Source organism: Leucopleurus acutus (assembly GCF_964270905.1).
Source record: "Leucopleurus acutus genome assembly, chromosome: 11".
Classification (NCBI taxonomy): Eukaryota; Metazoa; Chordata; class Mammalia; order Artiodactyla; family Delphinidae; genus Leucopleurus; species Leucopleurus acutus.
In genome coordinates, this window is record NC_139152.1 from 78436820 (window position 1) to 78462617 (window position 25798).

At 39.3% G+C, this 25798-nt stretch overlaps 1 protein-coding gene across 2 annotated transcripts in view; it reads right to left on the reverse strand.

Moving 5' to 3' along the window:
• Positions 1–25798, reverse strand: part of FGD6 (FYVE, RhoGEF and PH domain containing 6) — a 108899-nt gene that overhangs the window by 67109 nt on the left and 15992 nt on the right. Inside the window, exon 3 of one of the 2 annotated variants that reach the window (XM_082850163.1) lies at positions 2951–3101. In XM_082850163.1, the coding sequence (XP_082706289.1) occupies positions 2951–3101 (151 nt within the window). Of the gene's footprint in view, positions 1–2950; positions 3105–25798 lie in introns of both variants that reach the window. The other variant, XM_082850162.1, reaches the window with a different exon arrangement.

Here is a 25798-nt window from a genome sequence, read left to right on the forward strand (position 1 = left end):
CTGACCCAAGTCAAACAATGATGTAAAACTGCGCGAGAGAGGCTTTATTTGGTATCTTAACTTTTCAGTTAATGAAAGTCCTCACTTAAATTACAACGCCTTTCAAAGGAGACTACCTGTTAAATAAATGCATCTGCCTAAAGTATACAGTCATGGAAGTTGAAACATGGACCACAAATGAAATTACTTTGTCAAGGCCATAAAATAATTCAAACAAATTCCAAAAGAGAACCTTTGATCTGAAATCCAGTTTTATGTTCCGATCTCCTGATAACAGCCCAGACCCAGCTTTGTAAATTCTTAACTCTGTTCTCCTCTTTTCATATTTGTTCACTACAAGTAAAATTCAGTGAAATTTATCCATTACTTTTAAACAGAATTCATAAAAGGCCTCTGCTATATTACTCAAGAGTTCTACTAAAAAGCAAAAAACTGAACAACCAGATCCACCTGAGAAACATCTCCTTATCATTAAATTATCCCCAAAATGAGGTGACACATGATTAACTTCTAAAAAACAATATTCTCTTAGGTTTTCGCCTCTCTTTGTGAGTGTATATATCAGATGAGTTATTTTACAAAGAAAATTTGGGGGTAAAAAAGGCAGGGAAGTCAATATTTAGGAGGGGTGAACAGTGGTGATATTCTAACCACAATGAAGCAGAATGAATAGATCTCATTTTTAAACAATCATTTATTAAGCACTGAAAGTAAAGACCAAAAAATATAAAACTAAAAACTTGGAGAAAAAAAAAAAATTAGCATGGCTATTCACCCCCACCCCAAACATGTTCCATCAACATCAGTCAGATTCTGGGGACTTCCCTGGTGGTCCAGTGGCTAAGACTCTGTGCTCCCAATGAAGGGGGCCCGGGTTCGATTCCTGGTCAGGGAACTAGATCCTGCATGCCGCAACTAGGAGCCTACATGCCACAACAAAAGATCCCGCAGGCTGCAACTAAAGATCCCGCAGGGTGCAACCAAAAGATCCATGCGCCACAACTAAAGTTCCCGCATGCCTCAACTAAAGATCCCACGTGCTGCAACTAAGACCAGGCGCAGCCAAATAAATAAATAAATATTTAAAAACAAACAAACAAAAAAAATCATTCAGATTCTGGGACTTACACCAAGTTATTAGCAGAGACAGATTTTGGTTAAAAACCTCACTTCAGGAGGTTCCAAGGCAAGTTACTTGTACAAGGCAAGTTATAAACTCCTTTTCTTCATGTGAAAAGGAGAAAAACAGTACATATGTTAGATCTATATCCTAGGATGATTTTGAAGATTCAATGTAATAACCTGCACATAGATAAGCACAGACACACAGGTGTGGTGCAGGGGTAATTTTCTTCCTTTAATGGTGGTACTTTTATCTTTCCAGGAATAACTTTTTGAACATCAGCTTGCTTTTGCTTCACAAAGTTAAGACAAGGGCACAGCAGCACATCTTCTTTCTTTTCTCCTCCTACTAAGACTGAGTCTGGCACTTTCATGACGGAATGTTACTGGCATCTAGACACATATCAGTAATATGCCCATTATATGTCCATGGAATATAGTACCTGTTATGGTTTGAATTATGTCCCTCCAAAATAAATGTTCAAGTCTTAACCCCCAGGACCTCAGAATGTGACCTTATTTGGAAACAGGGCTGTTTCAGATGTAATCAGTAAGTTAAAATGAGGTCATATTGGACTATGGTGGGCACCTAATCTAATCTGATTGTTGTCCTTACAAGAAGAGGAGACACAGACACACACACATGAAGGGAGCACACCACGTGATGATGGAGGCAGAGACTGAAGTGCTGTGGCTATAAGCCAAGGAACTCCAAGGACTGCCGGCAAACTACCAGGAAGAGGAAAGAAAAGATTCTCCCTTACAGGTTTCAGAGAGAGCATGGCCTTGCCGACATGTTGATTTTGGAATTCTGATCTCCAGAGCTGTTAAACAATATATTTCTGTTTTCAAGCCACTCGGTTTGTGGTAGTTTGTGACGACTTCCCTAGGAAACTAATACAACCTACCACAAACACAATTATAGAAGTATATTATACATGGTTTTTTTTAAATTAATTAATTTATTTATTTTTGCCTGCATTAGGTCTTCGTTGCTGTGCAAGGGCTTTCTCTAGTTGCAGCGAGCAAGGGCTACTCTTGGTTGTGGTGTGCAGGCTTCTCGTTGCAGTGGCTTCTCTTATTGCGGAGCACGGGCTCTAGGGTGCACGGGCTTCAGTAGTTGTGGCACGCAGGCTCAGTAGTTGTGGCTCGTGGGCTCTAGAGTGCAGACTCAGTAGTTGTGGTGCACGGGCTTAGTTGCTCTGCGGCATGTGGGATCTTCCCGGACCAGGGCTCGAACCCGTGTCCCCTGCATTGGCAGGCAGATTCTTAACCACTGCGTCACCAGGGAAGCCCTATACATGTTTAATGTGCATAAACTTTCTTGACTTACGAAGTGTTTTGGCAACTATTATCCTGTTTGAGCCTCAGAACAACATTACAGTCCCATTGTATAAACTGAGAAATTGAAAATCAAAGAAGTTACAAAAGAAGGTCTCTTCCTATGCTTCTACACCAAAGACTTCTTCTTTTAGAAACTGCTATCACCTTCTTTCCTTGAGTTATTAGTTGGCTAAAGCCACATTTGTGGCCCATCCTGGGCTGATGTACATAGGACTACATGATATGCATGACTCTGTACTAATCTTCCACTTAGCACTATCATTTTCCCTTTATCAGGATTTTTAATTTTCCTTAATACCTTTATTGAGATATAATTTGCATTCCATACAATATATTTTTGCACTTCTAAAATGTATAATTCAATGGTTTTTAATATATTCAGGGTTGTGCAACCATCACTGCAATCTAACTTCAGAACATTTAGAACAGGGATTTTATGCCTATCATGTTAATAAATATTACTTCTGAGTTACCAACAACATACTTGTTTATCTTCCAGCAGGTCAGGCTCCCCTTTACTAGAAGCAGAGCTGACATTGTCTTCATCAGAACTGTTGATGACTTCCTCTTCATCTGAAGGAAGGTCACTAAGATGAAGGTCCAGATCATTGGGTCCCTCCTGGGATGCTCCAGAACTGCTGCAATAGAGAGCATCTCATTAGTCACCTTTGAGAACAAGGAATGCTACCAGAAACAAACTATGTGATGTAAGCAAGGCACATCTAAGGGATTTGGAGGGATAAAAAGAGTCAGATCAACAAAACTCTCCCTTCCCTTTCCCTATCTCAGTTGTCCAAAACCCAAATTACTTTTGGGTTTAAAATGGATCATCTTGAAAAACATGCATTTTTACAAAAAACTAGTGAATGTAACATAAAAGAAGCAGACTCACAGATACAGAGAACAAACTAGTGGTTACTAGTGGCAGGGGGCAGGTACAATATATTGGGTGTAAAATAGACTCAAATGTATTATACAACACATGGAATATAGCCAAATGTTTTGTAGTAACTGTAGATGGAAAGTGACCTTTAAAAATTATATAAATTTTAAAAATTAAAAAAAACAACATGTATTTCTGTGATAGGAAGGTGGGTAAGGAGCAAGTTTCCCAGCTGCCCCCAACCTATCCCTTAACTGTAGACAATCAGGTCTCTACTAGCACAAACCAAAAAGTCTCACAGGAGGTGAGCTGGGTTACCAACCATGTTCATGTTCCAACATTAGAAGAGGTGCTGCTTCTTTGGGCCTCAGTGGTTTGCTTTTGTTTTTTTTTAAAGCAAGTAACAAATCTACAAGGACTGGGAGGTAATGATGATGATCATAATGTACTATTGTGGACATGTGCCCATGCCCATCTCTCTGGTTATCACCAATTGCCTTTCATGTAACCACATCACAAGACATGGGAAGGAATGAGGATGGGCACAAATTCTCCAGTTTACTCCAGACTTGCTAAATCAGAAACCCTAGAGGTGCAGGACCCCTAAGTGATACAGGCTAAAGTTTGAAAACCCCTGTACCAGGCCATTTACCAACTGCTTCTTGCCAGCCTGTCATCAACAACATTTCTCAGATCTAACATTTTTTAGATCTCTTGAATCTAAAAGCCACTGTTGCAGTCCAATCTGTGGGGGGAAATTCCATAGGAAAGTTCCCAAGAAAGGCAACAGAAATAATTCTTTCTAGCTTTAGTTGTAAAGAGTCAGGAACAAGTTGCCGTAGCAACTGCTTTCCTGTCTGCAGTCAACAAGAATACCTGCAGAGGACTTCCCTGGTGGCACCGTGGTTAATAATCCGCCTGCCAATGCAGGGGACACAGGTTTGCGCCCTGGGCCGGGAAGCTCCCACATGCTGTGGAGCAACGAAGCCCATGTGCCACAACTACTGAGCCTGCGTTCTACAGCCCATAAGCCACAACTACTGAGCCCACGTGCCACAACTGCTGGAGCCCACGTGCCACAACTGCTGAAGCCCACGTGCCTAGAGCCCGTGCTCCACAATAAGAGAAGCCACGACAATGAGAAGCCCGCGCACTGCAACGAAGAGTAGCCCCCGCTCGCCGAAACTAGAGAAAGCCCGTTGGCAGCAACAAAGACCCAATGCAACCAAAAATAAAGAAAGAAAGAATACCTGCAGAATAGAAGAGTCAGGAAAAGATCCACAGAAAATCGTCAGGGGAAATACTCAGGCAGAATAAAGAGACAGTTGCATTTCACTCTAGCAGGTTCCTTTCTCAGGTCATGGGCAGGTCACTCAACTGCCAAGCTTCCTACAAGTTATGAGAATTTCTACTGGGAATCTTAAAAGCTGAAGATAAATTTTCTTCCAGTTCCTGATTACACATTGTAGGATACAGACTTGCCTCAGAAGCCATTCCTGGAGCCTGACAGTTACACAAACTAGTTGGATGGAGGCAGAATGCCAAAAGGAACACTTCCTTCTGGTAAAGATGGGGTTTCCTATTACTCAGTGGCTGAGGGCCTCAGGGAATCATATCACAACCTCAATTAGGTGGGTGCATATCTTATCATAGCTCCCCATGACATGGAGAAGACTCACCCCTGGGGTGGGGTTGGGGGTGGGTGGAGAACAGAAGCTTTCTAGTCAAATCACTGGCAAGATTCGCTTGTCTCTGGGTTCAGGGATAGGAGCCCAACCCAGCTGGGAAATTAGTTGATTTAGATGACTGACAGTAAATGAGAGTTAGGATGTACAGACTGCAGGATCCATCCATATAAATAGAAGAAAATATACCTTCAACCTGTTTTTATCTTAATTCTTGATCTCTTCAACTCTAAAGAGATACTCTGAAACTCTGCTACTCAAAACATATTCAATCTATTAGCAGCTTCAGCATCACCAGGAAGCTTTTTAGAAAAATAAAACCTCAGTCCCTGTCCCACCCCACTGAATCAGAATCTGGTTGTAACAAAACCCCAGTAATTTGATTTTTTGAATCAGCCCATCTGTGAGCTCTTTTGGACTCAACAGTGTAAAAATTTCGAATAATCAGTAATAGGGCTGTGGCACCTGTGAGGAAATGTAGCTTTATTTTGTCTAAAGAGCGCTGAGAGGTGTTTCCTGGATCAACATGCGGAGAGCTATTATTAAGAAGATAGTAACCAGTTAGTTGCCACATCCATTTAGGGATATAAATGTTTACAAAAGTTAACAGTTAAGAACAAGGGGACAAATAAATAAATAAATGAGCTTTAAATATTAAAAACATGGATCAAAACATACCGCCACAAAACTTTGGGAGATTTTAGTTCTGAAAATCGCTTACCTACAGAAAACCTTCCCTGACTGCCCCCTCCTTATCACAAATTAGTTTACCTGGCTTTTCTCAATCCTATGTGATCTTACTCAGTGGTATATTTGTTTCTCTCATGAAAATGTAAACTCCCAAGGACAAGGAAATTCTCTTTTTCAGTTGAATCCCCAGCATACTACTCGATATGTAATAGGCACACAACAAATTTTTACTGAATGAACAAAATGATATTAGAAACCAATGTGTATTATATTTCAGAACTTCCAATAGTATATATGGTAGTGGTGATCACAAAGAAGGGTTTGGGGGGGAATACTGGAAAAACTGTATGGTTTAAAGGAGAAGGGACATCTGGACATCATAATCAATGGTGTAGAAGTGGGAATGTTGGTATTCACAAAACAAACAAAAACATTTTGGCTACATGTGGAATCTCCTGTAAGTAATTAATAGAAAACAAGCTTGGAGAAGACGACAGGTGCCAGGCTGTCAAGGAGCATGAACAATAGCTAAGGTGTTTATACTCATCTTGTAGGCCTTCAACAAGGAGACTCAAATCTTCCAGTAGACCTCAAAGATTTCCTTACTATACCTCCAAGCTTGTCACTACCATACTTCTTTCTTGTTAGCGCCAAAAGAGATGAGAAGGGCACCTCCTCGGTCAGTCAAGCTTTGTAAGCACAGCACCTTCCACCCCACCCCCCACCAACAAGAGGAAAGGATATCCTTGTTTATTAGCATCAGTGAGATCACCTTGATGATCTCACAGCTTAAGTGGAAGCTAAAGGAGCTCCCCACATACCTGAATGGTAAACAGTAGAAACCAATTATGATTTCTCAAGCTTAGGAGGGAGGAAAGTGAGTACAGCAAAATGCGGTTTTAAGAGTATTAATCTTATAACCCAAAACCAATGAACTAAGGGTGAAATGGAGGTAGGCACAGTGACAGAAGTGGAGGAAGATCTAGGAGTTAATTTCAATAGTGCAGGCAGCCTGCGCCAGGGTGGCTACATCAGGAATTGAGAGGAAGGGTTGTATGTAAGAAGAAGAAAAATCACCAGAGCTAGGGTAAAGAGGAGGGGGAGAAACTCGAGTCTTCCTTTGAGGTTTCGTGAACAGTCACCAGCAAAATGAGGGTGACATCAATCGAAACAGAAATATGTCAACAAAGGATCTGATTTTAAAGGAAAGATAATGGGGTCAGCAATAAAATCAGGAAAGACGGTACCTAGTATCCACATACATGTTCAGCTCTAAATAATTAAACAGAAAAAAACTGTTGATTAATCTATTTTCCCATATAACCGTGAACCGCCTTCTAAGCCATCTAATAATTTTAGATTCCTGATAATGAAACATGGATTCTTTACCTATGCCGCTCCTCCATTTCTTACACTTCCTTCCCACTGTCAGAAGATAAATCCTAATACAGTCTACTTTTAGGGTTAAAGGAACAGGACATAGTGTTTCCTGCACACTTTCCTGCCTAGTTATTACATAATTTGATAAATGAAGTAGAGGACAGTAAGCTGCAACAACAACCAGAAAGAGCCAAAACTGGGTTCTCCTTCCCCAGCCCATCCTTTCCAAGTCAGATTTGCTTCTAACAGGGAAGAAGCCTGGTTTCCAGAAAATACTATTTTTTCCAAGTACACGCGGATAAAAACAGAGACAAGTAAAGCCAGAAGTAAATTTCTACTCATTAGGCAACTGTCCCTTCAATTCCACATGCCAAGGATCCTTGCATTTGGAGTGATGATTATTTACTGCCATCACTTTTTAAAAAAATTACTTATGTTATTTTCTTTTTCAAAAGATTTAATTTTATTTATTTTTGGCTGCATTGGGTCTTCCCTGCTGCGCACGGGCTTTCTCTAGTTGCAGTGAGCGGGGGCTACTCTTCGTTGCGGTACACGGGCCTCTCATTGCGGTGGCTTCTCTTGTTGCAGAGCGCGGGTTCTAGGCGTGCAGGCTTTAGTACTTGCGGCACATGGGCTCAGTAGTTGTGGCATGCAGGCTCAGCTGCTCTGTGGCATGTGGGATATTCCCAGACCAGGGATCAAACCAATGTCCCCCCGCACTGCCAGGCCGATTCCCAACCACTGCGCCACCAGGGAAGTCCCAAAAATTACTTATGTTATTTTCTATATATAAACAGCACATCTTACACTGGAAGTACATCAATTTCTATTTCAGGTAAGATGTCACATCAAGGATGATCTCATTTTCAAAAGAAACTGTCTTTTAAAAAATAATCCATTTCCTCGAAGAGTTTTTAGGAACATAAAACCTTCACAGTGCCAAGCCAGGCATAAAAGTTGCCAGGTTCAACTTGTGAAACTCTATTAAATTAAAGAGTCCAGCAAGGGGAGGAAAGAGGCCAAGGATGGCACAAGAAGGAAAAGGGGAGCAAAGTTAACTGAAGAATGCGTTCAAAGCACTGAAGCCTGTTCTCAGTTGTTGACAAATCCAGTTATCTTTCTCCTCTCTTGCCTGTGATTTTATTCTGAGCTCCATTTAATTCCTCCCAAATGTGAAGAAAGAAGTTCATTCCAGTATTCTCACCTTCAAAGTTTCTTTCTCATTTCCAAGTCGCAACATATAAATCTAAACTTCTGGCATCTCTCTCCACCTCTTCTTTCTACTCCTGGACCAAACTGAACAGAACCTGCTAGTCCTCAGGATGTCAAAATTCTTTTGCAAATGCTGTCTCATTATGACTTGGTGATTACATGTTTCCTTTGGCTGCTTTCATGTTTATCACAGAATGAGTGGGAAAAACTACCAAGGAAAACTTGAAGGATGAACAACACTCCATGGAAAAATTAGCAAAAAAATTTAAAAATAAGTTCTGTATTATAATATGCCAAGTATATAAAATAGGTTTACAATTTTCACTGGAAAATTGTTTCTATTTAGTTTCCCCAGAAAACTTTTTACTCTTTTACTTCAATTCCCTTATGGAACTGCAGATTCCAGTGTCAGGTTGAAAACCATGCATCAAATCAACAAAAAACAATTTAAAAACCATTCCTCTTCTTATTTTCAGGTCCTCTTCTCAATTATGTAGTACATGTGGAATTTTTTCTCTACTGCCTACTCACATTATTTTCCTAGGAACTACCCCTAAAATAAGCAAGTTTTCTCTCTACTTCTTTCAGGAAACATGGCACAACTTGGGAATCAGCCCTACACAGGCATTTTCATCCTCTAATAAAGCGAGACTCATATATTCATGTCATGTTTTTACATTTTCCAAACGCAGGAACTTGCATAATTATTACTATTAATTTTAAATTTATTTTTACTTTATTTATTTTATTCTTGGCTGCGTTGGGTCTTCGTTGCTGCACATGGGCTTTCTCTAGTTGTGGCGAGCGGTGGCTTCTCTTGTTGTGGAACACGGGCTCTAGGCGCACGGGCTTCAGTAGTTGTGGTATGCGGGCTCAGCAGTTGTGGTTCGCGGGCTCTAGAGCGCAGGCTCAGTTGTGGTGCACAGGCTTAGTTGTTCCGTGGCATGTGGGATCTCCCCGGACCAGGGCTCGAACCCGTGTCCCCTGAATTAGCAGGGGGATTCTTAACCACTGCGCCACCAGGGAAGCCCACATAATTATTTTAAGTCCATGCAGAGCCAGGGTGACAGAACATAAAAGCCAAGAAATAACACAGAGTCTGAAACAAACTTATCTGACTTCAACAAAAATCAGGTTTATCAAGTGTGACCCTCTGTGCTGAGAGGTAAACCAAATCATCTGATAGGTCTTCTCCATTACTAGCTGCTTTGACTAAAAATAAACACTGATGCTTCCATAATATGTAAGACTATAGATGGCTGATGTTACGACAGCTGTAGAGCAGAAATCCCCACCCCCCTTCCCTCCACCCCCTCACCCCAGTATCTTAGAGTGCCTAAGGTTTAGGGCAAACTTTAATTTAAAAAATTAATGATTTTATTATCTTGATTTCAATTAAAAAATATATAATTTAACGTATATTAACTTTTTGGAATTAAACATTTTGATTAATAACCACAGAATAGGGACTTCCCTGGCTGTCCAGTGGTTAAGACTTCGCCTTCCAATGCAGGGTGTACAGGTTCGATCCATGGTCAGGGAGCTAAGATCCCACATGCCCCACGGCCAAAAAATCAAAACATAAAACAGAAGCAATATTGTAACAAATTCAAAGACTTTAAAAAAAATGGTTCACACTAAAAAAAAAAAAAATCTGAAAAGAAACCCACACACAATACAAATAAATAAAATCACTAAAATAAGGGATAGCACAGCAGGAATTTGTTACCAAAAATAAGTGTAAAAACAAAAACTTGCAGTGTAAAATGTACACAATTAGTGTTTTTACTCATTGGTTCATTAATTTTAGAGGTGTTAACCACCAAGCCTTTAAAACTAGCAAGCTGCAGTTCTATGGCTTCAAAAAGAGAAAACACAGAAAAATATCCAGTATCCCCTGAAATATAGACTAGAGGATTATTTCAAAACTGGCTTTGGAAAAAAGCAAAACAAAACAAATAAAAACACCACCACCAACAACAAAAAACCTGGTTTTGGGTGACTCTGTAGGAAGGAAAACCAGGCTTTAGTGATGAACTTTGAAAAACAGGCCTGCTTAATTTTACAGGGGCAACTTCTACCCTTATAAATACCATTACCATCCCCTTCCCCAGAAATGCATTTATTACTAGGATTCTTAAAATTGTACTCTACTGACAAAAACAAAATCAGGATAAGTACCTGAGGCTGCTATTTAAAATACAGTCATCGAAGAAAAACTCTGAAAACTGGTTAAAAACCAAATGGAATTCAAAATTCCTTAAAGTAGAAGAGAACCTACCCAGATGTTCACACCCACTTTATGTAAGCAGATTTTAGAGTCAGTAAGGTTTAAGGACAAATAAGCAGTTTTAAAAGGAGTTTCCATCAATGGCCATTAATAGGAGACTGTTTAAATAAATTGGGCACATCCATACAATGAACTACTAAACAGCTGTTTAAAAAATGAAATAGGTCTATGTACAATGATACAGGTTGCTCTCCAAGAATACTGCTAGATTAAAAAGTCAAGGCACATAGCAGTGTGTATCCATCTGTGTAAAAACACACATATATATGTGTGCATATGTGTATATACATATATATGTATGCATATAAAATGTAGACACACAGGCAGGGAAACACAAATATGCTGATAGATATCTCTAGAAAGAGTCAGAAGAAAGTGATAACAATGGTTGCCTCTGAGACTGTGGTCTGAGATAAGACAGAGACTTCATTATTTACCCTTTGGTGCTTTTATGATGACAACATTTCTATTTACTTTTTCAAAGACAACACACACACACACACACACACACACACACACACACACACATCCCACAAACTCAGAAACTTTGAAAAGTTTTATAAAAGCTGGTTCAGAGCACCAACTCTTTAGAGATAGCTTATTTCTTCACAGGGAGATGAGAATTATATTTAGAAAAAAAAAGAGAAAGAAAAGGAAGTAAGGAAGAAAAAGAGAAACTCCTGTTCCTTTCTCCCCACACCCCAGGTTTAGATTTCTGCACTTTTTTTTTTTTTTAACCGTGCCACAGTGCTGTCAGGGTTGTAGAATTCCTGGCCTGGATCTTAATTCCCCGACCAGATATCGAACCCGTGTCCTCTGCAGTGGAAGCACAGAGTCTTAACCACTGGACCACCAGGGAAGTCCCAGGTGTCTGCACATATTCAAGATTGCCTTTATTTTTTCCCTTTTAACTACTTCGTATGTGGGAAAGTTACATAGACTATGCCTTCCCTTACAGCCTGTAGGGGCTTATTTAGGAAAGCCATTAGCATGAGTCTCTAGATAATAGGTAGGAGGACTGACCTTCTGGCTAGCCAGTTGACAGCTTTAAAAAGAGAAAAAGATGTTGTAAAGGGGTTGTTCAACAGTCTGTAGGGGCCACAGAGTAACCACACAACTGTTGAGGAGACCACAGTAAACAGCACCATGCTATTAGGCATCTCCCTCAGTGCTGTCTGGATTGTGGCAGAACTCCTGGCCTGTAAGGATCATGCCCTCCAGGGTTCCTGGTCCAATCTTAAGGACAAAGAAGGAGCCCAAGGCCAATCACAATCCAACAGACCCTCCTGCCCCTCAGGCTCAGCTGGGAGGTGTCTGGTTAGAGCCTGAGCTGTTCCTAGCCACAGTGGAATAAATTGTTATAAACATGCCTACTGAAACAAGGACTAGCTAAAATAAGTACCAAACATTTAATTACCAGCAATTTTGCTTTCTTAGGGGGGTTGAGGAATGATTCTTTAAAATGCTCTTCAAGAAATATAGATAGAAATTTGTAATACAAATAGAAAAGCATTCTACTGAGCTAAGTATTGCCTCCAAGTAAAATGTATAGCAGGTTCCCAATCCACTTTTCTCATTGTGGCAAAGATGGTATTTATTTTGTTGAAAAAAATTTTAAATGTTTGAATAAAGTTAGAGATATTGACCCAACATCATTTCTTCCCTTTACCTCCTCATTATGTAATGTGTAACTCATTAGTACCAGACCAAATAAAGGCCACTAGAAATAATGAGGTTGGGATGAATACACGCAGACACTTCATATTCAGACACACACACACACATTTATTGTACCTATATACATATATTTTCACATATATATTTTATAATATTTAATAGATATAAAACTACTATGCCATTTATTTCAATAAATATTTACTGTGGACTTATTATGCATCATTTTTTAGGGGTTGGATGAAGATAATCTAATAGAATTAGTCATAGATAATGTTCAAACTGTAAATGCTATTGGTTGCTTTTCTTTTCACCTGCTAATTGAAACTTTCTTAAACTGATAAAGGCAAAAGGAATCAGTATAACCACAGTAAGTAGGGTAAAGGCAGGGACCATTTTCTAAAAAGAGAACAACTAAAAGTAAGTGTATGCTAAATGCTAAAGGCAGTACACAGGCACTAAGGGCTACAGAACCAGAGAAAGAAGTAGCCCATGCAGACTGGGGCAGTCAGAGAGATGGCAGGGTACAGGCACTTGGGAGAGAGGACTCCAGTGAATGAAGGGAGGAGCAAAGACCTCCTAAGTGGGAGAGGACTGGAGGGGAAATACTGTGAGCAAAGACTTGGAGGTAGGAATGGAAGTGATGTGGAGGGTGATGAGGGGCGAGAGGCGAGTGCATTTCTGTATGATGAGAAGTTGGAGATTCACTAGTTAGAAAGAGGTTGCTACTGCTAACATGGCTGGCAAGCAGGCAAGACAGAAGAGACATCATCCATCCATGAAGGGAGCTGGGGATCCAAACCCAACCCCTCCCCTTGGCTTCATCAAGTTCTAACACTAGAGCAGGGAACCTAGTGGGGGAGTCAGGCTAGGGGAGTGAGAGTGGGTGGCAAGTAGGAAGAGATGAACAGCTCCCCCTCTGACTACCATCTCTAACAGGGTGGCCATGTGTTTTTGTGTCAATCATTGTGTCAATCATCACACGCCACATTGCTTCTGCTAATGTCTCTTCATCATAATCCTAAGTCACTGAAAAGGTGGTGAGACTTTTGGAAAATATGACCAGGCCCTCTGCCCATGCTCTTGATTGTGACTCAGTACGAAACCACTCTGGTGTTCTGCCTTGACATCTGGGGAAAACCAAGAGGGCCCAAAGGGCCTAACTACAAGCTGCTCTTCCCGCTCTGCTCCCTCAGATAAGGTCCCCAAGCCAAACAACCTTCCTTACCACAGGGACTGCTCTGGCTTATCCCTGAGTAGAGGATTTTAATTCCTTGCCAATGTGTGGAATTAGTCAAACTAGTCAATCACATCCTCCCCTGGAAACCAAGGGTCACCTCACCCTCTTGATACTACAAAGTCTGCCTACTACAGCCCCTGGTGGTTCCCTCTGTCCCCAAGTGCAACCTCCATGTGGCCCTGTGTGGCATGCTATGTCCTCCTCCCCTAAGGTGTGTGTGACTGACAAACTGCTATCAATCTCATCTGTCCAGTGTCATGTGTTTGACCATCCTCAACCCTCCCTCACCAACAGAGTGAATAGGACATAATTAAAACAACCACCAAAGAGGGTGCCATTTTCTGGGATCCTTAAGTACAAAGCAGGTGCACTGGTGGTTTCTAATAGGATTATCCTGAGAAATCATATCGAAGGGTATATGAACTGAGCTTCATGAATACCTAATTATACTTTGCATATACATCTAAACAGACTCTGCCTGGATAAACTCAAGCCATTCTCAAGTTAAAGGTATTATTGTTATGTGTTACAGAAATACGACATAGTCCATGTTACACAAAATTAAATGTTACATTACATATAGACTCCACTATAATAAAATAGTGGGGAATTAACAAGGAAACCAGTAGTTAAACCAAAAGGACATCTGCTTAGAGTCCTAGATCTTATTTTATCCAAGCCTACTTGAATGTTCCCATTTTCTAACAGGAACCACAACCTGTAATTCGGATTTCCCACTGACATGGGGGAAAAAGATAGTAGGCTTCTTGGGAGCCCATAAGTAGCTAGAGAGGGGAAGGTTAAACTATCGCTCATGAATAAATCAGTCCATTTCCTTATTTAAAACCATATGTGGGAACTTCCCTGGTGACACAGTGGTTAAGAATCTGCCTGCCAGTGCAGGGGACACGGGTTTGAGCCCTGGTCCAGGAAGATCCCACATGCCGCAGAGCAACTAAGCCCGGACATCACAACTACCAAGCCTGCACTCTAGAGCCCGTGAGCCACAACTACTGAGCCCAAGCACCACAACTACTGAAGCCCATGCGCTCTAGGGCCCATGCTCCACAACAAGAGAAGCCACCGCAATGAGAAGCCTGTGCACTGCAACGAAGAGTAGCCCCCACTTGCCACAACTAGAGAAAGCCCGCGCACAGCAACGAAGACCCAACGCAGCCAAAAAATAAATAAATTTAAAATAAATAAATAAATAAAAGCATACATGAACAATTCTATTTACCATTTCTCTTCCTCAGTCACTATCCACAAAATAACTGTCTTAAAGGTCTACTCTATACCGCTATGAATCATCAACAACCGCAAAGACCCATATGGAACCCATTTCTTTCTCAGAGTACACTGGGAATACACGTCCATTTTTCCAAGACTGAGAGGCTGCAGACAGCATCAGGAAAGGACATGCGTTTTGTCCTCCACTCTTAGCATCAGTGTATCTTTCCACTAGTTACACTGTTGACCAGCTCCTTGCTTATCTTTAGCTGCCTTGATTGGAAAAAAAAATCACAACATTTCTATCAAACTTGTTACCCAATCTTCTAAAGCCAGAGTCAGAGAATACGGAAGGGAAGTAAAAATAAACATGCATTCAAGAAGGGAAGTAAAAATAAACATGCATTCAAGAAGTGAGATAAACAGATTCACTTCTAACAGGGTCACAAACATTTCATCATAGTTTCATACACTTCTAGAAGTAGATGCTAGAAATGCTCTGCTTTGGAGCAAAACTGCCTGTTTGAATCTTAGCTCAGCCACTTACTAGATAAGTGAAACTGACTCTTAACTTCACTATGCCTTCATTTCCTCATCCATAAAATGGGGATAATCATAATGCCTACCTGACAGGGCTTTATGAGGATTAAATGAATTAATACAAATAATGCTCTAACAATGCCTGAGACATAGAAAGCTCACTTGCCGTGTGTACCCTCTTTCTCCTCATATACATATTTAGGGGGTCATCTTTAATATTAAAAAAAATAAATTAGTATTCTAGACACTTAAAAGTCTAGACTTGTAGCAAAAAAGACAGCAGAGAGAAGCTTCTGCATTATCAGTCATGTGAAACAGCTCATCACCAGCGCACACTTCTGAGTAAAGAACTCCTCCAGTGCACACGTCTGAGTAAAGAACTCCTGCAGTGAGATCATGTGAGCTGTGGTTTTGCAGGTCACTCCTGGGCTTCCATGTTTAATTTCACTGCTTCTTTGTGGTAGCTTACTACCTGTACAGTTAAGATCCAAAGCTCAGAATAATAATGGTTTCACGCCTATCACAATACAGTCTCCTGCTTATAAAAGAATTTCCATCACCAACATAAATGACTTAAAGGTATCCTGCTAGGTCTCAAAATACTTTTTAAAGTATCTTTCTAAAAGCTAGCTTTGGACTTCCCAGGTGGTCCAGTGGTTAAGACTCTGTGCTTCCACTGCTGGAGGCATGGGTTCGATCCCTGGTCGGGGAACTAAGATCCCGCATGCCACGTGGCCAAATAAATAAATAAATAGCTTCATCCCTCTTTGGTACATAATGATCACAATGATGACAACCTCAAAGACCAAACAGGCTGAAATGGCCTATGAATGACATAAGAAGCAAGTGTCACTTATGGATTGAAGTTGCTGATTTCTTTGCTAATATGAACTTCACTTCGCAATGTAAAGCCAAGTACCCGTACAGACTTTCATATGGGACTAAATAGCAGAAAGTCTAGTAGACAGCCCTTCAAAACACTGATCATCTGCTCTGAGCCATTAGCTAAAAGCACAAAAAAAGAAGAGAGGAGGGAAGTAAGGAGAAATTAAGATACCAGGAAAGAGGGGAAGAGGAGAAAAATAAGGAGCAGGTTAAAAAGACAAGTGTCATCCGCTCTTCCATCTGTGATGTGTGTTACCCTGGCCATTTACTGAGCTCCTGGTGGGTTAGGCTTGGTTTTAGGTACTGAGGTGACAGGCAAGAAGGAAGACACTGTTCCTGCCAAGGGGGAAATAGGACTGACAGCCTCTGCCTTTCTCACATACCTCCAAGATAACAATAGCCTCCCAGGGACAGAGATGAACTACCCCTAAACTTTCCATTTATCCTAAAACTTTCCATATTAAAAAGCAAGCAAACAAACAAAACCCCTTCCTCTCAACTGGAATGTAGGGGGACAATGAGAGGGAAAGGAGGGAGCATTTTACTTCTCACTTTATGTACATTTGACTTTTTTTTTTAAAGGATTCTATATAACTTTTATAATTAAAAAATAATAATATGTAAAGGATTGCCCCATTCTCCCTTCTCCAAGCTTACTTATCTGAATTATTTCAAGCATTCCTCATAAACAGTATTTTTTTTTAATACTTAGGAAGGAAAGGTCAAAGGCAAGAGAAAGGATGGACTGGAGACAGTCATCCTCATCTGGACCTCCACCAAAATGCAAAAAAAAATCAGACCATGCTGACATGTGGATTACGGCAATGATTTTTAGTGTGTTTCCTGTAGACAGCTTATAAATGAACACACTTCTAACCTTCTATAGTGTCTAGTGTCTCCCTATCAGGGAAAAAGATAAGTTCCCTGTAAGGCAAACCCAGGGAAGAAAGAATGTTTCTACCTTAGCATCAGGTAAGTATAGTGAAATGGAGGCTTCTATAAACTCCAACACCTCTGTTCATACTCAGATTTTACTCATGGATCCACCTCACAGAGCTTTTCCACTTTCTATTAGTGGAAAGGCCAGCAGAAATATTTACTGGGGCCAAAATTTCAATGAGTAGGCAGAGAAGACATTAATTTGTTGAGTTATAGAAGAGCCTACAAAAATACTTTGTTTCTTAACAGTGAAAGGGCTCAATATGAATTAAAGTGGCTTAGAATTCCTACCATCGAGGGCCAATCTAATGAAGCCACATTCCAGAAAATGGCTAAGATCTCATTTTAGCCTACAGTATGAAAGCATCAACAGTTATTCAAGTAACTGGGTATAAAAACATACTTAAAGTCATTTTACCATCAAAAAAACTCTTGAACCTATTAGAGCTGATGTATTTTCTTACTTCTATAGAATTTAAATTTTGTCCTACAAAAAGATTTCATGCATTTTTATTAAGATGAAAACCCATTTCTTTGATAGTCATAGAAAACTTTAACCCTCTAGATCTTTATTTTACATTCTTCACTAAAACCTTCATATCAGTTTTCATTTTAAGAGTTCTTTTTATACTCCCTCAAATATGGTTCCCAGCATACAGTCAACGTGCAGTAAGTACCTGTTAACTAGAAACAGTACGTAATACATTGAGGAAAGATGTAATCTATTAAATAGCTTTCACAGGTTATCTGTGCAAATCCATAAGCATATTTTACCTAGCTTCTCAACAGCTAAGACATGGGATTTTACCTGTTACAGAGTGAGAATTCTAAAAGATAAAGGTAAGGAGTTTTCTTAAGTTAATACTTTTCTAAAAGATTTCATAACTTTCTTAGGTAAGACTCTTACATCTTTCCCATCTGGATACCCAACTAGTCCATACTGGGATTCATAACACACTTTATTTGGAGACAGTGGAGCAAAGAGTCTGAAATAATATATTCCAGCAGACAGATGTTCAAATCCTGAGACAATTTTATGAATAATTCACCTTATAAGGGAAAACATGTTTTCTGTAGCTAAACCGTTTGAGCATTTCCCCATATATATCAAAATAAAAACTGCATCAAAAAATATACAAATTGGGGCTTCCCTGGTGGCGCAGTGGTTGAGAATCTGCCTGCTAATGCAGGGGACACGGGTTCGAGCCCTGGTCTGGGAGGATCCCACATGCCGCAGAGCAACTAGGCCCGTGAGCCACAACTACTGAGCCTGCGCGTCTGGAGCCTGTGCTCTGCAACAAGAGAGGCCGCGATAGTGAGAGGCCCGCACACTGCGATGAAGAGCGGCCCCCGCTTGCCACAACTAGAGAAAGCCCTCGCACAGAAACGAAGACCCAACACAGCAAAAATAAATAAATAAAATTTAAAAAAAAAAGTTCAACCCAATTAAAAAAATATATATATATACATACAAATCAATTTTCACTGCAAAGTAAAGGAGCTGTTACAGTGGAGGACTACTGTACTGAATGTCAATATTATGACATAGTATGAGTGTGTTTCGTGTTTGGTAATTGCAATCATTGTTGCTTTTGTTGTGGTCATCCATTTACAATCCTTGGTGTCAGTTTATTTATCTCTTGTAAAAATAAAACAGTGTGTGAATAAATAAATAAATATTTAAAAAACAAAGAAAACAACGGCAAAAATCAATAAAAATAAATAAATAAAAACCTTATTTTCTAGCAAATATGGATGCCTTACATTCTGCCTCTGATTTTTTAGGCCAGAAAGACTGTGGGTTTTATCTTTTTTTATTTTTTTAGGATTTTATCCTTTACACAATGCAGACTTTAGCCAGCACTCAAGCTAAAGCTGAAGAATGTGTAACCACTTCCAAGTATTGACTTGCCTTCAGAACCCGCTGCCTTTGGATAATTTTTGTAAGTTTGTGTGTGCATTTTTCTTTAAATTATATTTGCTATCTGTGGCATAGCTGGGTCTGGTAGGAACTACTTAACCGGGTAATAAGCAAAAGTCTTTATCCTTTTACTTGTGACCTATCTGAGTTTTAAAATTTTAAGTAAATTTTGTGTGGACAGCTCTTAAAAAAAATAAAAAGCTGCATCAGGCCCTTTACAAGGCTTTTGACTTTGGGATATCTTAGTACATTTCTGCTACCTCCAAAGGTACCTACAGACTGCCCAGATATTTTTACTTTCAGTTTTACATGTAAGACACAGGGACAGTTCTTTCATCTAAGAAGAGTTTTATAAAACTTTGATTTTTTTAGTGATACAATTGTCTGTGTTTTCTGAATAGCATATGAAGATCTTAAGATCTGTACTACTTAAGAAATTGTTAAAAACTGCTTTTGATTGGCATGGGAATTTAGACTCCATGGCTTCTTTCTGTAGGTTTGATAAAAGGACTAGTGGAATGAGAGTTGGAATGTTTCCTGTGTCACCAATCCATCACATGGAAGGGTGCTCACTACGTTATTAATAAAGACAGATGCATGTGAGGCCTTTTAACTCCACTTCTCTTCTCCAAGGAAGCTTTGTTTTAGTGAACAGCAGTAATTCTCCAAATCAGTGTAATTGCTTTCCAAAATTAACAGGTGTTTCCTGTGCATTCTGGAAGCCTGGTTTACTCAAAATGCAGCTGGATTCTGACCTCACGCAAGTAAAAGCAATATATAACCTGACAACTATTTACTCAGATGTGACCACCTATGGTCACCTGGCTTGTGCCAGGAATGTGCTGGGGCCAAGGATACAAATGTGCTTATAATCTCTTACACTATGTATTCTTATATTTCATGTACCTCATGTTTCCTCTTTTGGAGGGAGCAGTAAGAGTAAGGTTAATTAAGCCCTGGTAGAAGGATAAGTTAGTGTTGTGCAATCATTGAACAAGGAAAGGTGTGCCTTGTACTGCTTAGTATACAGTCAATACAGTAAATGTTAGCTATCACTTTTATAATGCTACAAACAGGATATGCCAGGCAATATGCTATGGAAGGGAGTGGCAACACAAGTATCCACAAATTCACTTGCTCATTCAGTCCTTCAATAAACATTTACTATGTGCCTACTGTATGCCAAGCACTGTTCTAGGCACTGGGGATAAAGCAATGTAATAAAATTAAGTGCCTCTCATATGGAGAAAAGGGAACCCTCCTAAACTGTTGGTGGGAATATAAATTGCCACAGCCACTACAGAGAATAGTATGGAGGTTCCTTAAAAAACTAAAAATGGGGCTTCCCTGGTGGTGCAGTGGTTGAGAGTCCGCCTGCCGATGCAGGGGACACGGGTTCATGCCCCAGTCTGGGAAGATCCCACATGCCGCAGAGCGGCTGGGCCCATGAGCCATGGCCGCTGAGCCTGCGCGTCCGGAGCCTGTGCTCCGCAACGGGAGAGGCCACAACAGTGAGAGGCCCGCGTACCGCAAAAAGAAAAAAAAAAAAAAAACTAAAAATAGAGTCACCATATGATGCAGAAATCCTACTCCTGGGGATATATCCAGAGAAAACCATAATTTGAAAAGATACATGCACCCCAATGTTCACAGCAGCACTATTTACAATAGCCAAGACATGAAAGCAAACTAAGTACCCATCAACAGACGAGTGGATAAGGAAGATGTGGGGTGTGTGTGTGTGTGTACACACACACACACACACACACACACACACACACACACAATGGAATATTACTCAGCCATAAAAAAGAATGAAATAATGCCACTTGCAGAAACATGGACAGACCTAGAGATTATCATACTAAGTGAAGTAAGTTAGACAAAGACAAATGTCATATGATATCACTTATATGTGGAATCTAAAAAAATATACAAATAAACTTATTTCCAAAACAGAAATAGACTCACAGACATAGAAAACAAACTTATGGTTACCACTGGGGAAATGCGACTGGGGGATGGGGAGGGCTAAATTAGGAATTTGGGATTAACAGATACACACTACTATATATAAAAGAGATAAACAACAAGGATTTACTGTATAGCACAGGGAACTATATTCAATATCTTGTAATAACCTATAATGGAAAAGAATCTGAAAACATATATATATTTAAATGAATCACTTTGCTGTATACCTGAAACTAATAAAACATTGTAAATCAACTATACTTCAATAAAAAAAAACTAAGTGCCTTTCATTCATGTAGGCCATACTCTAGTAGGTGAGACAGATGAGCAAATAAATAAATAGATATTACTGACAGGAATAGGAAGTACTGGAAAGAAAAACAGAACTGAGTAGATGGATAAGTAGCTAGGTGGAACTAGAGGTATTTTGTTACCTTTCCTACTTTGGAAGAGGAGACCTCCTTGAGAGGTAGCTTTTGAATAAGGTCTACAGGGTTGAGAGATAATCTGTCTGGGGGAAAGGGTATGTCAGGTAGTAGAACAAAACTATGAAAAGGAACAGGGTGTTTAGGAATGTTGGTTAATCTTATATAAATGGGTAAGATCATGAGATTAGAAAGGCCAGACCACAAAAAGTCTTATATACTAAGCTAGGGAGTTTGAATTTTATCATCCAGGGAATAGGCCACCAAATGATGCTTAATTACAAAATAATTCTTTAAAACACAAAACCAGAATTCTCATTAGAAAATGGGCAGAAGAAACAGATTTCACCTTAGAAGAAATACAAATAGCAAATATGCACATGAAAAGATATTTAACATCATTAGCCATTAAGGAAATGCAAATTGCACCATAATGCGATGTCACTACACACCTATCAGAATGGCTACAATAAAAAAGTGACAAACACCAAGTGCTGGTGAGGATACAGAGATACTGGATCACTCACATATTGCTGGTGGGAAAGTAAAACAACATAGCTACTCTGGAAAACAACTTGGCAGCTTCTTAAAAACGAAACATACAGTTACCATATAACCTACAATTGTACCTCTGGGCATTGATCCTAGAGAAATGAAAATATATGTTCTCACAAACACCTTTACATGAATGTCCACTATAGCTTTATTTGTAAGAGCCAAACAGTGGAAATGGCCCTTTAACTGGATGTCCTTTAACTGGAATATTACTCAATAATAGAAAGGAAAGAGCTATTGATGCAATGCAACACCATGGATGAATCTCCAAGGAATTATGCTAAATGAAAAAAGCCAATCCCAAAGGGTTACATATTGTATGATTCTATTATATATAACATTTTTGAAATGACTATTGATTGCTAAGGATTGGGGAGTGAGGTAGGTGGGAGGTGGGTGTGGTTATAAAAGGGCAACAAGAAGTTGTTTTGTGGTGATGGGATTGTATGGTATCTCAACTGTGATTGTGTATATACAAACCTACACACCTGATAAAATTATATAGAACTAAATACATATACACACACTGAGTATAAGTAAAACTGAGCATATTTAAGTAAGGTCAGTGGATTGTATCTGTTAATATCCTGGTTGTGCTATTTTACTATATAGTTGGGCAAAATGTTCCCAGTAAGGGAATCTTGCTAAAGTATAGCTAGTTTTTCTTACAACTGCATGTGAATCTACAGTTATATCAGTAACAATTTCAATTAAAAAACAGTAAACCAGATTGTAAATTCCTTATGGATAGGAAATTAATGTCCTTAATTTCTCTGACTTCTAGTCTGATTCCACCTCACTCCTGCAATTTCCAAATGCTGAGACCAGCCTGAGAGAAGGGAACAATAAGAGGTAACAGTAACTATTTGGTTTCTGGTTTATCCAAAGGAAAATTAAGATTATCAATTTCTATAAAAGTAAAAACCTATATTTTACTAAAAGTCTCCATATAAATTCTATAAAATGAAATCTAAAAACCCAACTCTCTCTAAAGTCACTGATTAGCCACTTGGGAATAAAATCACTTGAAAATATCCCTCTAGCAGTTAAAATGTCACTATGTCTACATGAGAACCAGACGCCTTTGAAAGCAACTGTCATTAGGTAGGAGTCTCTGGGCATCAGAGTCATGGAAAAGTGGCAGACTGAGGCCATGGGATTTCAGCTGGCTCCTAGAACAAAAGCCTTCAAAGCAGTACCACTCCACTGTCCCTTTTCCATCTTCTGTTTTAGCATAAAACATGGAGAAGAGGAGAGGCAGCAAACATGTGATGTAGAGCAGTGAAACATATATGTATCTACGTTTGTAGACTAAAAACTTGATTTACGTGCCTTTGACAATGAAACATCCTGATGATGAAGCCAATTGTGTAGCTATTTCTGGGTAGATTTTTAATTTGGATTAAATTGAGAGAAAAAAACTTAAAATTCATTAAACATTAGAATTATAGGATATTGAACATGAAATACAGTTTGAGTACTTTCATATACACGTATCTACCTTTAACAGGCAAGTAGAGGTTTTACCAGGCTTGCTTCAGAGAAGTCTGTTATAAAATAAGCACTGTAATTATTTTATGCCAACACAGTATTGAAATCTCCAGCAGGATGTGCACAGAAGGAATTTAAATGTTTTCTATAATATGATTTATACCATTATTTGCTTAAAATGAAGACTAGCCAGGTTTAGTTGAGCCTAGACAGGATGAACATAAATGCTGAATTAAAAAGTCACAAAGAGGCATCTCAATAAGTTTCCCCTTGGAGGTAGATTCTGCCAGCCCGCAGGTGGAGAGGGTCAGTGATTGTGACCCGTGTCAGCGGTCCCAGCAATGATGTTAGAAAAGCTTTATCTAAGAATTTCTTTCAACCTACAGCCCAACTGAATGTGCTCTCTTGCCCAGTTTCCAGGTCTTATACTTTCATAACTCAAAAGGCTCCAGAAATCCTACCTCCTCTAATCTTCAACTAGGGAGAGTGTATTATCACCTGCCTCTTTGGGGAAAAAACCCTACCATTACTTAAATCTAATTTTTCATTAAGATAATAAGGATATTATGTTATTATAAGAGGTATTTCAGCCCTACAAAATTATTTACTTTGGAGAATCCATAAATAGTAATTAATATCAAACTACAGTGCTTTAGAGCTCAGAAAGTACTTGACAGAAAATGAAATGAGGAACTGGGATAACAGATAAAAAAGCAAGTATCATGTAAATCAGTGGGGAAATATGAGACATGCATGATTCTTTTCTGTGTCATTGATGTCCACATGCAACTGGTAAATGACAGAAACCATTTTAACTTTTGAATAGTAACCACTACTAACCTGACCAAATGCAAACATGGCATGATTACTTCCATTTTCAATGACTGAAGTATCTATTTTCTAATGATAAAACCTTTCCAATTCACAAGCTCTTTTTGCATGCTGCTCTGAAACTGCTCATTAAATTCTATACATATCACTGCAGGTGTCCGTCCCCATGTCTTCCCTCTAGACAGTGAACAAATTAGGGACAGTAATATTTTTTCAATCATGGTCCCCTGGGTAGACAGAACTCTATAATATGAACATGTTCTGATTTAAAATCATTATGTCTCAGGATCAGAAAACTTGGTTCCATACTGAGTTTATCTAAATATCAGCTGTGTGCCCCTGGGCAAGTTACTAAACCTCATTAAAGTGTTAGTTTCCTCATCTGTAATAGAAGATAATATCTATCTTATAGGATAATAGGGACTAAATAATTCTTGTGAGAGATCCTAGCATGTCAGAAATACGGAGTAAATAGTAGCTGTTACTATTAAACATGGAATCCATGCTATCTGATGTTAACAGCATTTCTTACCCTTGATATTGTCTGATAAAGTTTCGGTGAAGTGGGGAAAAAACTGGATTGATGGTGAGAATCAGAGAGTTGAAGGGAAGAAATACTCATATACTAACATATATTAGCAGCATCAGATATTTGTTGGCTGAAAGTTTCCACTTAGTTTGAACACTCAACCTCCCTGAAATCACCGTTTAAAAAATAGGAGTCATATAATCCTGTGCTCATATGCAGCTGTGCAGCAGCCCTCCTTCCTGATAGAGGGAACAATATCTGTCATAGCAGGAGAAAAAAAGGCAATGGTACAAGCAATCCTGAAACTTTTTGCAACTAAGATCTCTTGAGTTTTCTAAATCTTGCTGTCTCTGTAATGCTTCCACAGCAGCGTTAGAAGTGGCGTGGTATTTTGAAGCACCAGGTTGGAGCCATGGTTTTGCAATTTCCCATCTCTGTGGTGTGGGGAAAGTCAACTAATCTTGCTGTGCTTGGTCTTATCAGTGAATGAGGAGGTTGGGTTGAATGATTTGTAATGACTCCTTTAGTTTTAAACTTTAATGATTCTATGACTACATTTGACCTAAAGTCACTAAAAGACATACTTTCCAAATTTTTCAAACTATCCCAAAGGCCCTCATTTAAATGTCTTCACCCCAACTTTTGCTAACAAATAAATCATACCTGGACTAGTGAACGATCTCATCATTTACCTCTCCCTCCCCTCTCCGGAGTCCTTCCCACAACCTAACAGAGCGTTAGAGAGGAACTGTGCTTTATTCTCCTGTTTCTAATAGTGGAGCTATTGAAAGAAAAATTAAGTAGTGAAAAAACTACTCACTTATATTGAAATCTCTGTTTACTTATGACTGTAGATACATCTAAAGACCAACAGAAAGAGGGGAAAAAACAGTTACCAGTTAATCCTTATTTATTCATTATATCTTCTTTCCTGGATTTGAAATTACAGTTGCCATTC